The following is a 15,223-nucleotide window of genomic DNA, read 5'->3' as shown; positions in this document are numbered from 1 at the left end:
TTTATCCGAACCTAAAACCCGCAAGGTAGTTTGCAAGCAATCTGCCAGCCACCGTGACCCTTCCCCAGCAAGCACGGCGAGACAACCAGAAATTGTTACACGGGGGATTTCTTCAATAGAGGCACACCATTTGTTTTGCTTCATCTGTGCAGCTCTGTTGCTAGCTCTACATTTGCAGTGAAGCCTCACAAATAGAGTATCAGCATTTTCATGTGACAGTTCTGTCAGAGATGAAGATAATCGGGTCTGTGCTTCTCCGTCTCCCTTCCCATTGCCTTGAATGCATTAAGCTCTTCAGGTTGGCATCAGCCTCGACAGTGGTAATTTCCAGTCCCCTAATTTTTTTCTTGCCTCTGCTGCCTATTCAGCAACATCATTATTGAAAACTAAGGATCTATTCATCTAGTTTTGAGAATATGTCTTCATTATCTTTAACCTCTATTCCCACTGTCTGAGAATAACAGCCTACTTCTTTTCTTCCTGCTTTCTTTTCATTCGATGAAAGAGCCCTTTGCTTTAATCTTGAGCGTGAGGGTTAATTTAGCTTGGCTTTGGACAGTTCTATCTTTAGACCCATACTTTCTGACCTCTAACATTTTGTTGTCCTTGCTCATCAGAGCTTTTTCTCATTTTTTATGTAATCGCTGTGTTATAGTCAGGAATCACTACTGTCCAAGAAAGGACCTTTTTCATGGAGTCAGATGATCCCCTCAGGTAATTATAGTTTGATGCCTTGAGTTAAAATATATTTTTGTTTTTCAGAATTTGTTTAACTACAGTAAAGCTCCCGGGATGCATCACTTTCTTTTTAAGTGTGTCCTCTGAGAATAACCAGGAGAACTCAAAGCCTGCATTGCCATAATAATTCATGGAACCAAACTGATTTTGCAAAATGAAAGGAAACCTTTTCATACAGATCCTTTTCAATTCTCTTCCTGCAGTTTCTGTATATTTCCCACTGATAAATAATATATATCACACATTAGCCCAGTTTCACCAAAACCTGAAGGATAAAAGGGGAGTTTCTGTGATTTTTAATTTTTTTTTTAATATGTAATCCTAGCCTATTAAAAATCAAAGTTTTCTTACAAGAAAGATATGCTTGCATGTGTTCCCAGGAACTGGATAAATTCCACCTACAAAATGGACTTTGCCCTGCAGGTAAGAATTCTCTTCTGGCTCTGGAGGAAATTTTAAGATCAAGCACATTATTCAAAAAATAAGTACAACTATTATTTTTTTCTCATGATTTTGTGTTTATTTCCCCAATATGCTACTACGAGATTTAAAAACTGTCTCCTTTTTTTCCCCTGTTTTCCAAAGAACTATTAACACGCTGAAAAGCAGGGAAGTGCTATAAACAGTGATCTACTAAAGTAAACTAGACTTCTCAAATAATTCAAGTCCTCCATTAGAGTTTACAGTTTACTTTTGTATGACCCCAAAGTTAATGGAGTCAACCAGAGACTTTCCAATGGTTTCACTGGGCTTTGGCTCCATCCCCTAATGATCTCAGATACTGTGCAAAGGAGGCCATGAATTCCGACCACCTACCTTCTCTAAGAAAAATTTCGCTAGATTTCTAGAAGATAAAAATTGTTAGATAACTGATTTTAACTGATTTTGTTGCATTCACAGGGGCCTGAAATAATGTACCATATGGAACTTGGAAAATCTCTTGGAACTACCCTAACCTTTATCAAGCACACCCTGTGCTCACAAAGTGTACTGCAGAAACGGGCATTTCCATTTTGCTGTGTGGGAGATTTATTGTGCTCACCTTCACTATAAAACTTACCCAATCACCTCAGCGGCTCACATCAATCAGTAGGAACAGAGAATGCAAACATTTTTGCCAGTGTGTACTTAAAGGAGTGGAAACTGGGGCAAAAACTGGCAGGAATACACAATAAGGCACCAGCCTGATTTTAATGAGGCTCCATGAGAAAACCACAGAAAGCAAGACAGAAATGACAGTGAAAGAATTAGTTTAGTGAACAGAAGGACTAATGAGGTGTGGTTTCCTATGGAGTTGTGTCTCCTGGTTGATTCTCCGGGATCTAGCAAGGTACAACTGCGAAATGATGCTTTTCTGGCAGCTGAGGCATTCACAATTTCTCTTTCTTCGTGAGTCCTCTGGGATCTAATAAGGGTTCACCCTGTGGCTTTTTTTCAGCTGGGACACTAACAGAGTCACTCCCTTTTACCTAGTTCACAAGAAATTTGTGGGAGCTTAATATCCCGAGACCTCTCTAAATCTGTCAGATTTATATGAAACATTGACTCAAGCAGCAGGTTTGAAAGTTGAGACACACACAAATGCAATGGCTTCAAAGGCCTTGTTTTTTCATGAAACCAGGCTTAAAAACATTAGTATATTCAACGGCCAGTAATACCATGCTTCATATTGCTAAGTGATTGGCCAAGATTTTCTATAATTTGTTACTTGCACTGGAGTAGAGTGAGGTTCAGGCACAATTTAACTATCACCCTTTAGAGAAAAACACAACTCTAAAGCGCGCACTGATAAGAATATGATGGGGAAAGAAGTAAAGCTACAGAGAAGTGAATGCAGAAGTGAAGCCTCTGGTTTACTACTCTGGCTTTTGTACGGACACTAAAGAGAAAGGAATACATTATCCTTCTCATTTCACATAGCCCTAAGCTGCATCTCAGGTTTCTAGCAGAGAAAAAAGTGCACCAGAGCCCCGATAAGCAGATTGCAAATGAATTCGATATTTGGAAAATACACCTGAATGTCAGAGTAGTTTTAGATCAGTATCTCTGCTAAGGAGAGTACTTCTAAATGAGTACCCAAGTGCAGTCCGCTGGGTCTACACAGAGCTCTTCTCTAAGCGAGCAGCTTTTCAAAAATGCTATGCAGGCAGCAGTTCCCACCGCCTGGAGACATCCCTCCCACAGCTACGTTAACATCCCCTCCCCTGCACTGAGGGAGAACGTGGCTGGTATGAGAGCATGGGGAGGACGCGCAGAGCACCACAATTATCACAAGTCTAAGATTTTCCAGGATGGTTCCAAGCATCATTGGGATGCTCTTCCTCACAGAGGCAAAGTGGTATTCAGAAAGCTGCCTAGGCTGCTTGTATCTGCCTTGTGATGCCACCCCAGTAATGGCTACTTGACTCAGAGGCATTTTATACTTTGGGTACTGTCAATGACTTTCCAAAACCACTCAAATCCCTTTTATTCAGTGCAAAAATATGTATTTTTGCAATGGCATTACCTAGTATTCATGAAATCTGCTAACTTTTTACTGCAATGATTATGAAAAGAGTAAAAGAGCACTTACTTTCCCAGTGGATTTGACTCCTTTCCAAATGCAGAAGAAACATATCACCCAGACAAGGAGGAGACACAGTGCTAGATCCCACTTGATAATACCGATATCTTCAATTCCCGAAGACAAGCTCAGTACATTGCGCCTAAATATTTGAAAGGAAACAAAGCAAGAGAGAGATGCGAAAGCTCAGTTAGTTCAGATTCTAGTTATGATGTCTGAGAATATAAAATCGCATTTATGACAGCAGATGCACTGGTAGATCCCAGCCCTTTGAATGCTGCTTGCCTAAGTTAGCGCTGCTTATTTAAGTAAATTTAAGCTTTGCAGGACTGAGCCCTAGCTCTTCCCTCTTCTTCCTGCCACTGTACTCCACAACATCTCATTTTAAGCTCTTTTTAGAAGCCTATGATCACCTGGGTATGAGATAAGCAAGCATGCTCAAAGCACTGTGGCTATCGTGCTTGCTCCCCTTGCCGACGCAAAACCGACTTGCCCTGGCATCTCTCCAGCCCCGGCTCTGAAGCCATGCGGCAGCGCTGCACACGTCATCTCCATCACGGACGTTGGGAACTAGCTTGTGTCTGTGCATTTCTCCAACTTTTCAGTTCATTATCATGACTATCGCAATGAGGAAAGAGAAAAAGCAGTGTACAGAATCACGCTGGGCGGCTTTGCAGCGCAAACCCTGCATTACGTACAAGCTCTGTTGTCCTTCTGCCTTCTCCTGGCTGCCTGCACACAACGGCGTCCAGGGCGCGCTGCCAACGGCAGCCACCACTGCCACGAGGAGGGTCTGTTAGCTAACTCCAGACATTTGGTAAACTTTCTTCTGTCACTTCGTTAATACATAAAAAGAGATTCCTATTCTAAGATAGGTCTTAAGGGGGCAAGACCCGACCATGGGAACGCTCTGCTCTGAAGGGAGAAAAATTCATTAAGGTTCTCTCTTTGGTAATTGCCATGGCTCCTCATCAATACTGATGTAAAATTATTGCTTTTTTCACCTTGTGCAACACACATTGTCCTCATACACTGAACAGATCTCATCATACCTGATACTTAATTTATTCATGGTCTATGATGAAAGAACATTTTTTTTCTTATTATTTACTTAGGTAAAACTCCTTTGGAAATAAACATGCTAAGCTCAAGGTTTAGCAAGTTTTTTTCAGTCAAGGAGAATTCTGAACTGAATCAAAACAGAAATGTGTTGGCCCAAACTAGATAAATTAACTTGCTACCTAACAGACAGTTATGCAATTTTCTTTTCTGTCAAATACAAACATCAGCAACTCTCCTTTACCTATAGGAATGGAGTACTAAGCACATACCGAGAAATAATATCTAATGAAGTCACCGATGGAAAATTTGCAATTAGTTTTTGGGAAAGAAATCCTGAAACTGACCAGTTTAATAGGACTCAAACCTTCAACCATCTGCTTTTTTGTCTCTGGTTGCCAAATTTACTCAGATTACCTGAATGTGTGAATGTGTTCTCACCGCAAATGCTTTATTCTGTTTGAACGCGTGTGTATTTTGTCATGGAGAAGAATTACAGGCACCAAAGAGAGCAAGTCTGCCCTAACCAGCACTGCTACTCAACAGTTACGAGAAGCCCCTCAGTAATGCATATTTGGCATAAGGTTGCAGTCCTGGCTCACCTGAGCCTAAAGAAATCAGAGAAAAACCCACTGTGCATACACAAAAGAAGAAAATACGTTTATAAGACAAACCTCAGCTGTAACCTCCTGGGCTTTTTTTTTAAATAAATGGCAACTTTCCAATCTATGGGGCAGTTCCTATTAAAACGTAAAAGGTAACCCACAGAGCTTGCTCTCAGGAAGCAATGAAGAATTCACTGCAAAAGCGTTTTGAAATAGGGAGACCCATTAATACATTTACCTGAGACATCTTTGCTTTTTATTAATTATTAATTTGTTAATGGTCATCTCACCTAGAGCATGACCCAGCAACCCTGTCTAGCTTTCTCAGAGGGCACCACCATGGGTTACTGAGAGCTAGAAATGCTACTTCTCAATGTCGGGGCAGCAAGCGCATCAAGTGATGCGTGGGCTTTCTCTGTTCTGCATTATTCTGTCTCACAAAGGCAGAATACCTTAAGGGATCTGCTCTGAATTTCCAGCAGAGCCTCAGTGTTAAAATTACATTGTAAGATCTAAACAAATGTATCGTTCCAGCAGAACTACTCAAACTGGATACCCAGAAAATTCAAGTCCGGGAGGGAGCAGGAGCTGGGCTGCACTGATAGCTCTTCATTTTTGTTACAAAACCCACTGCTATGTAGATTCAACCATGCTCTCTCAGCTAACTTCACATCTTTTCTGCAAGAAGTTATTATTAATTATAATATATAGTAAACACGCTGTCATTAACTGTCACTCATACATAATGACTGGGACAACGGGCTAAGGCCGAGTTTGTGGTAAACAAGAATTCTGGAACCTCATGATACACTAACGCATTCTAGTAATGTGCGATATTGAAGTGTAATAGGAGTTGCAACGGCTCTAGAACATAAACAAAAATAAAATGAGGCGAGTTACACAATCCTTGAAGGATATCCCAGCTCATTAATCAAATGACTGCAGGCAGGACCTTTCGTACCAGGGGAGGCAAAGCACCCTTTAACGTTGCACAAACAAGAATAACCAACACTGAAGCTGTATGTACCAGGGGCTATGACAGGGGGACTATGAAATGATTTTTCTAACTGTCAAGTTTGCCCACAGAGGCAGAGACAGCTGCCCTGGATTGTGTTTAGTTTTTGTGCTGCTCCCTTTAGGATTACATGCCACTAGCATGTGATAGTCTTTCTTGGGATTTGGACGAATAAAGTCTGCTGATTACCAAATATTTATAAACACTTGGCTAGCATCAGACAATAAGAGGTTTTGTTTAATCATAATTACCCATAACACTTATCCCTTATGTATTAATATGTGTGTAAGCCTTTAAGGTTTTGAACTTTAAATAAAATCTTAAGAAATAAAACCTGAAGCATGTGATGCCAAGAGGTAAGTCTCCTGATACAAAGCCAGATTTGCTTAACTCCCTTTTATTGCTGCTCAAGCAAGCATGTGATTTGCACAGAACATTAGTTCAAACGCACTGAAATATCAGGCGGTACTATATGTCCAGCCAGGCTGGAAGGACACGTGTTATTCAGCACGAAGAGGTTAATGCCTCAATGTGGTCAACTGTATCTGTGCAGGGCTGGCTTTACAAAGCACCACTGATGAAGAGACTACATAAATCACCCACAATGAAAATGGCATTGGGTTTCAGAAACCAAATACTCCCAAACCCCTGAATTAAATTGGAATTAATTGTGCCACGGGGCAGATGGTTATCTTCGGTTTAAGACTATTTATTGACCTGTCCTTTCAATGTGGGAGCTGGCATTGTCTACGATGGCAAAGTAGCTGAAAGTGGGTATGTTCTTGACACTGTTTTCCATTTTGGAGCTACTAAGAATAGTAGCATGGCGGGGGAAAAACTGAGGATACCAAAAGCTTCTGCCTTGTGAAATCTTTACTTGGCCTTAATCACAACAGTGCTGCATGATCTCTGTTCTTACTTTAAGACACCAGTAGATGTTTATGTAGAGAGAAGAGCTATTTTTAATACTTCTGTAAGTGCCATGAGTTCTCAAGGCAGTTTGCTTTGTTAAGGATAATTTAACTCGTGATGAAACAGTGATCTAAGGACAGTATGTCTGTGTTAGTAGTAGTATGGAGCCAAACTTCTCCCTGGCATACCTCCAGGGAAGAGTTTAGTTCATGATGTTTAAAACTGATCTTTGAGGACAAAAGTTAAAGAGGCTGCAAAGGGCAAGGAGAGCTGTCTCCATGAGCACTAATCACCGAGCGACCTTTGCTCTGACTGTACTAAAGAAACAGCGAGTGGATGCACAACTACTTACATAGGGAAGACGGAGTGAAGGGGAAGGTGCTGTCAGGACCAAGGATTTCTTCTCCAGTCTCAGGCACCTGACTCTACATGTTAGGTTGTGTCTAAAGGAGGATTTGGCTCAGTTTGCAGAGCAGTTTTGAGGACAGAAACCAGATTTCTTTCAGAGGAAATTAAAATAAAAGCTCCATGTCGAAAGTGCTCCCATGGAGACATCATGCCCCCAACCCGTGGAAGGGCTGCTCCACTACGAGACCCTCTGCCATGTACCCACCATGCCCTCACCCACAGATAGCTCTGGTGTCCCCCCAAGGTCCCAGAGCCCCCTTTCATGGCTCTCATGGGATACAGTGGGCCACGTACTGTGGAGCCCCTCGCTGCCCTGCCACCAGCCCTCTGCTCATTCTTGCTCCTCCGCTGCTCTTCTGTCTCTCAGTGAGATTATCCATGGTTCACTTCCATCTTCACCGTCCCTACCTTCTACTACTATCCTGCTTTGCTGAACCCCTTGTTTCATTAAACTTTCACAACTCTTTTCCTATAACTGTAACTCTTTTTCTGTAACACAGCAACTGTACAGCAGCACTACAGACTTGTGCTGCTTCTGGAGGGCTTGAGGAGACCTCTGAACATCCTACCAAGCCAACCACTGATTTGGATTCAAAGACCTCGGTCCCAGGGTCACTGTGGGAGAATCCAAAGGAGTAAAGAGTACTAAATCTGCCTTCAAGTTCCCACAAAGCGTCCAAAGATACTATTTAACAAATCTTCTTCACAAAAGAAAATGAAATCGCAGTGAGCTCTTATGGCTCCCTCTATTCTCTGGGATGAATGCAGTTACACATCTAATGCTTTCCTCCACTATCTCCAGGTTTATCAGTCTGTTTCAGGAACAGTGAGAACTGCTAGAAAAATATGCTCAAACAACTGACATGCAGAGTATTTTTTTCCTATCTAAAATTCCCCACGGCTCTTCAGGAAAATCTCAGCCACACAACAGAAGCATCCCAAAAGCGCAACGAAACCAGGTGCACTTACTCCCAAAACTCTGTGACAGGAGAAGTGAAGTTAGTGGCATTCAGTGATATCCAGAGTGTTTTGTTCTTCCTGAGAGTGTCTTCCACGCAGGTCGGCGTGTTCCACTTCTGGTGACAGTGCGCCCAGGGCAGGACGCTCTGGAACGACTGGAACAGGTAGTAGAGTCCCCAAGCCAGGATGACGATGTAGTACACGTTCAGAAGGGACACAATCACTATGGAAGCATAACCAATTCCTGGCGAGAGGGGAAAAAAACAAAAAACAAAAAAAAGAAATACGCACCTACGTAACAGCCACTTGGTAGGACGCCTTGTGATCTCAAGTAATTGGTGCTCTTCCCACCGTTTTGTGGACTTGTGTCCTGCTCTACCACACCATTGCTTGAAACTGAACCCAGTTCAATCAGCCATTTACCTGAAGCACAGACCTGCCACCATCTCTGACTAGTACTGGCACTTTGGGCTGAATTTGCAAGCTATAGTTTGCGGAGATTGGAGGGAAGGCTTGCAGGAGATATATCCAATCTAACCAAATCCAGCTATTTCCATTTTTATTGGAAGGAAGTGAAGGCATCATGCTTTGCTTATTTGTGAGCTGCTCCATCTCATATCTTGGGTGCCTACATGGGCAACGCCATCCCCACAGCACTGTGCCCCAGGGCAGTTTCCTTCGAGGTGGCTTGGCTGCGAAGCCCACGTGCCACTCAGACTTACCGACTGGCTCAGCTCGGCAGATGTGCAAAACAGGCCAACTCTTGAACGAGTTCAAAAGGAAAATTCCAGAGCTATCAACGTGAAAGCTACAGTTTCTGCCCCAATTTGACTTGTGCAAAGGAAGCAGAATATTTGTAGCTGTTACGGTTAATTAGATCAATGTTTAACTCTGCTATCAATATTTGACGATAAAAAATGTTCCCTGTTTGTTTTTAAAAGCAGGGTCATGGGCAGATAAGGCCAAGTCCTATATAATTTAGGCAGCTGGTGGAATGCTGCTCTGAAGAAGGCTTTCGCTGAATGCCAAAACTATTCTTCCAAGTCTGGTATCTCTAACTTATGCAGTTTAGCTCCACTGGCAGATTCAAACTATGTGTTAAGTCAGAGATAGTTACTATTTTTTTAAATACGGAATGAAAGGACTCCAAAAAGTCCAATTTTCTGAAAATCTTTTAGTATTTAGGATGTGAACCTCCAAAAAGCTTATGAAGTTTGCCATTTAGGAATAGCAGGGGGAAAAAAAAGAGATTTCCTTTAAAAACAGAGAGAGCAGTCTCTCACGAGAGGAAAAAAAGTCTATGAGTTTCCCTTCAACATCACTCTGATGGCTGTGGCAGTGCCTGAAATACCTGCCTCATATCTTGCAGTTTCAAACCATATTACACCATGAGTCTTTACCACCAGGGATTATTTTTATGTTGGGTTAAAACTGCCAGAGCAAGTACTATTTATTCTACACAGCTGCATTTCATTCAGGATATATAGCTAGTCACATTATTAGAACAATTTCTCTTTTCATGGATGCCTGGAAGATTGTTATTTAAATAAAGAACATTCCTTCCTCCTCCTCCTCCTCAAAAGAAAAAGCTTCATAGAAGTAGGAGGAGAAATAAAATTGAGCTAAAGCAGCACGATTACATCAAGCTCAGTAACGTTCTGTGGATTAGGTGGGACCGTGAGCCACTGAGAAACCCTTGCTTCTGCCTGGTGTGACCTCAGGAAGGAGAGATGTCCCCAGTGGTAACAGTGGCAGAGCTAGAGACATGTCAGTGCAAAGTGCCCTTTCATTCCAAATGGGATTTTGGAAAAAAAGAGTGCCCCTCTGTTTAGTGCAATTATTCGAAATAATTCTGCCTAGGCTGTCAGCCTGCAGAGGGTAATCTACATACAAGATATGCATCCTCAGTAATTTTGGTAACCTAGCTTTGATTCTTCATTCTAGTTGACTTCCAAAGCAGCGTTCATATAATTCCGGTGAATAAACAGTGATTCTTCATTTGCTGGCAAAGGCCCTTTAATAATAGGAAACAACCACGACTGTTTGCCAGGACTTAATCAGTTATGATGACAGTCCTGTTCCCGAATCCTACCACAAAATGCTGCCCAGGTTTTGGCTGTATCAGCAACAGTGGGATTATGCCAATGATAAGCTTTTACAGGGCAAGAGTTTCATTTCCAGACCAGAATAGCATTTTGAAGACTTTTCCACAGAAGACCATGTAAAAGGCTCTGCTCAGTCAGCCTCCCAAAACAACCCCGACTTCCTGGGCACCTGTGAACACAGTGCACAATTGCCTTTTAAGGCTGAATATGCAATTTCTTTCCTGCTTATTGGCCCTTCTGCCAGTTAACAAGATGATAGCATCAAAATCAATATCTTACTTTGTCCTTCAGACTCTCAGACTTCCACCTTTCCAGGAACCAATACCATACTCTCAATTACTACAGCAAATAGCTGAATTAATGGATGTGAGGGGAATAGCGTTGCTGCATCTGGTTTACAGAGGTGTCTTTAAGGAATAAGGCACAACGAGATGTACTAACCAGTGAAAATAGGGCAGATCTTTTCCCAGCATGTAATTCCGCCTTCGGAGGTATACTGTCCTAGCACCACCTCCAGGAAAAACACAGGAAGACCTCCCCCAAACAGGAAAATGAAATAAGGTATAAGAAATGCACCTGTTGAGAAAAATATCGTGGTACGAAATTGAGTTGAAGCAAGTGAATCTATTCAAGATATTCTAAAACATATTAACAGGCACAGATAGACAAAGAAACATACTTTTTTATCTGCATACAATAATCTTTTGGGGGGAGTATTTTTGCTCATATTCAAACACCGCAAGGGGAACAGGTAGATAAAATTAGGAAGGGATTTCAAAAACCGGTAGATAAAATTAGGAAGGGATTTCAAAAACCGGGAAGGATTTTCATACCTTTTTAAAGTAAAAACCTGCAATAACAATGGAGTTAGACATACAACAGTTTCTCCTAACTCAGAATGCTCTTATTCTGAAACCCAACAGAAACAACGGTTTGACATTTTGTCTTATTATTACCATACAGTAGCTCCCTTAACTTGAGTTACTCTGGATTTGCAGTGCATGACTCAGACTACTGGTCTATATTAATAGCATATCTTAACAGTTAAAACTCAGACTCAACTGTAGCAGAAGGAAAAGAGAATAAAAGGTCCAGTAATATTAAAATTTTAAACTCCTGTTGCTTTTCCACAACCGAATTTTAACATAAACTATTAAGTAATAAAACAATGTCTCCTAAATACTGGCAAAAAAGGCAGAAAAAAGATGTCTGATTATCATTTTTTCTAACTGGACAAAAGCATTCAGAAACAAGTATGAGAGGCAGGCAGATAGACTGAACTATAAAAATGGAGTAAGTACTTACCTCCGCCATTTTTGTAGCAGAGATACGGGAACCGCCAGACATTGCCTAAACCAATAAATCCACCCGCCACGGACAGCAGAAAGTCAATCTTACTCGCCCACTTCTCCCGCTGGGGCGGCTTTCCTTCTGCCTCGTCCTCGGGCCGAGTCCCCGGGCTCTTGCCGGGGGAAGGTTTGAGGATGTCCTTGTGGAAATCTTTCAAGCACTGCAGCTTTTCCTTTGTTGCCATATTTCTGCTTTCTAGATAGGAAAAAAAAAATCCCTGGGTTTATTAAGCAGCCTTTATGGGTACTGCTCCCTAACACTGAAGTGTTTAACCATACTCAGTTCCATAAAAGCCATTGCCATTTAGCAAGCCGAGATAAGAAAATATACGCTGCCTTGTCTGATCAGGAGAGACAAACCTTCCCCAGACTCTGAGGTCACCTCACTGCTTCTGCAACTGGAGCGGCCAGCGCAGCACAGGGGAGAGCACAGATTTGATGCCGCTGCCTGTCCGCTGGCTGCAGACAAAAGCTACGTAAAGATTGAGCCCCGCGTCAGTAACTGGTGTCACAGAGCTTCGACTCCATTGCGGAGCCTCTCTGCTACACAGGCAAACGTCTCAGGCTGTTTCCATGACCATAGTAAGGTGCAAATCACTGCATCTGACTCCTTCGCCAAAGTTTAAGCGAAACACAGCAGAGCAGTAAATCTCACCTTTTTCAGATAAAATCCATTCCTCTGCTTCCCAATACCCTGAACCGTCCTGTATCATTTATTGCCTGCAATTTCCTTTCCCTGAAGTATTATAAAGCTTTCAGAAAACTATACATTCATAAAAACTGGCCTGGAAAGTCATTTGTCCCAATCAAACTGCACGAACTGAAGGAATCTTTTCAGTTTATTCCATTTACACAACTACACTGCTTTCCCTTGACATCAATAAAGGGACAAAAATAAACCCTCATATTCAATTATTGTCTTATACACATCTATGCAACTGCACAGTTTGCAAGAATGATGGTTCCTTAGTTAATTAAAAATCCAGTGGCATGAGTCACCTGATGCAAAACCAAAAGCAAATTAAACCACACCTGTCTAGGCAAATTTATAATGCACAAAAATCATAGACTCTGTAAAAATAATATCAAATAGAGTTACTCCATTTAACAAGTGTTCTTTTATCCAGGATTTCCTAATGAAAACAAATAAGGAACAACTTGCATTTTTCACTGTAAACCAAAACTCAGGCATATAAGGCAAATTCATTCTCCACATAACTCAAGTGACTGTAGCTGGATCTGACCAGTTATTTTCGCATAGTGTATTGATGCTGAAAAGCATGCAAAATTTTCACCAGAACCAAGCAAACCAGCAAGTTTATTCCTGACCACAACCACTCCCTACTTGTGCATGTTACTATGTGTGCGCACTCATAAAAAAATCATGCTTCAGATTATCCCATTTGATAGCTGCAAGCCTAGTACCTGTTGCTGCTTTTTGATCTGTAACCCAATTTAGCTGTGGCAGTGACCTGAAACTTGAGTTGACATTAGCTCTGCAGGAAGTATTTAATCCGAACATGCTTCTGAGATAGATATGCATCACTGTACCCGTAAATCTTTCCATCCGCCGTGGAAAGACTCAGAAGGCTAAAATTTTGGCAAACCACAGCAGCTCCACACTTGCCCCAGTGACACGTTGCTGGCCTTTGCAAAGCGGCTATTGCAACAGCAGTTGCCTACCGGCTATGATCTGAAAAGGAACTTTAATCTGCACAGTGCTAATCATGATGACTTTCTGCTGTTTTTTTAAAAAAATGCCACTGCTGATTGCATGGAGGTGATATGAGCAGCTGCAATACCTAGGAGTCAACAGCAGAGAGAGCTCATAGAAGGAGAAAGCTGAAAACAGGGTGATGGATAATCACTATCTGTTGTAGGGGTTTGGGAGTAGGACATGTATATTCCTCTAAAATGTCTCTTACTGGCTGCTGTTAGAGACCGGGTATGAGATAAACTAGCGTAGTGACTGAATAACTATGGTAAGGCCAGATCTATAACAGTCTTTAGTCGCTTCAGGGAATTAATTCACAATAAGCAAATCAGGTTCCTAATAAGGTGCTTGGAGATAGAGGCAGGTGCCTCAGAGAGGGATTCGCAGAAGCCTTAATCTGCTTGGGGCATGAGCATCGCAGAAGCCTTAATCTGCTTGGGGCATGAGCATCTCATTCCAGGTCCTTCAAACAGGTACCACCCTCCATCGCCCTGGAGTCATTTCTTGGTGAGGAAAAAAAAAAGCAAAAAAAAAAAAAGCAGGTGTAATCCTTTTTTCCAAAAGGATACCTACAAGGCGACCAATGTCCTCATTGTATCAGCAACGTGGGATGTAGAAAGGTTAATTCCAATTTCTTTGGCTATATGTGCTACTTGAGTCCTTTATCTTGCAGGAGAGCGTCACACCCATCAGGCAACAGGCTATTCTGGGATGAGGCATGGAGGGCATTCACCCTGTCTCTTTTGGAAGCTGCTCTTCACAAAAGTTACTGAAATACTTATCAGAAGATGGAGAAAGAGTGTGCGAAAGGGAGCATAACACATGTCTAGCAGGCAGGGCACTCCTCCATTTTTCAGACCATTTTTTGGTGGACTCCTGGGACTGCTGCAAACCTGCTTAATAGGGCACAGAAATATATAAATGTGTAGATCCCCACAGGATTAAGGTCTGAAATAGGAGCTTAACTACTCCCTGTGATGACTGATACTGGAAATACCCAGAACAGAACACTGGGTACCCAGGGAACCTTTATGTCAAAAACTGAGGGGATCTACAGACATCTGCCACCTCCAAGGCGAAGAAGTGTTTCAGGATTGCAATTTTTAGCCATTTACCTCTATCTTGCAATAGCGTTCTTTTTTTTTTTTTTTTTTCCAACTCACATCTCACTCTAATCTTCTTGACTGTGGATTTACTTTGACCTAGGTGTTACTTAGCTCTACCCAGAACCTGCAAGCCCAACCACTTTATTGAACTCTGTAGATCCTCCCTCTCCTGGGGATGAGCTGATCGCTCTGCGGTTTGTCCTAATTACATGCACACACAGTGCTAAATGGTGCCTTTTCAGATCCCGACTTTGCAGCTGCGTGGGACTGCATTTTAAAAAGAGAAGTCTAATTCAGCCGAAGCCCCCAAAATCAATTAATTACCCAGTGTAAGTTCTGTTTCAACCTCAGCTGGAGTGTGAAGATGGATCTCGATCTCTCCCTTAGCCTGCAAATGGCAAACCCTCCAGGCCACACTTGCTTTTGAGGTGCCAGGAGATGGACCACCGCGATTTCATGGCAAGTCATCAGCTCTAGCAGGGCAAGGTATAGTACCTATCTGACACCTGTGCTAAACGCCTAATGGTCCACTTTCACTGTGCATCTCCTATCTGGTCTTGCTAAACCCTTGACTGTGTTTCGGGGGCCGGTAGCTGTGGCTGGCAGGCACGTACGGTCGGCCAACACCATAGGAATTGACGCTAAGTGGCCACCTGGGACTGCAGTCCTAGTCCATGTCACGTTCAAGG

General features: G+C 42.2%; 1 protein-coding gene across 6 annotated transcripts in view; it reads right to left on the bottom strand.

Moving 5' to 3' along the window:
• The window catches only part of SLC6A6 (solute carrier family 6 member 6), a 102,625-nt gene that overhangs the window by 21,773 nt on the left and 65,629 nt on the right, over positions 1-15,223 (bottom strand). For all 6 annotated transcript variants that reach the window (XM_064519004.1, XM_064519000.1, XM_064519005.1 and 3 more), the window contains 4 exons: positions 11,671-11,910; positions 10,807-10,941; positions 8,270-8,504; positions 3,311-3,443 (listed from right to left, as the gene is read on the bottom strand). In XM_064519004.1, coding sequence (XP_064375074.1) covers positions 3,311-3,443; positions 8,270-8,504; positions 10,807-10,941; positions 11,671-11,899 — 732 coding nt within the window. In that variant the 5' untranslated portion in view covers positions 11,900-11,910. The remainder of the gene's footprint in view (positions 1-3,310; positions 3,444-8,269; positions 8,505-10,806; positions 10,942-11,670; positions 11,911-15,223) is intronic.

Source organism: Dromaius novaehollandiae, chromosome 12, assembly GCF_036370855.1.
Source record: "Dromaius novaehollandiae isolate bDroNov1 chromosome 12, bDroNov1.hap1, whole genome shotgun sequence".
NCBI classification, from domain to species: Eukaryota; Metazoa; Chordata; class Aves; order Casuariiformes; family Dromaiidae; genus Dromaius; species Dromaius novaehollandiae.
This window is presented reverse-complemented; position numbering and strand designations above follow the sequence as displayed.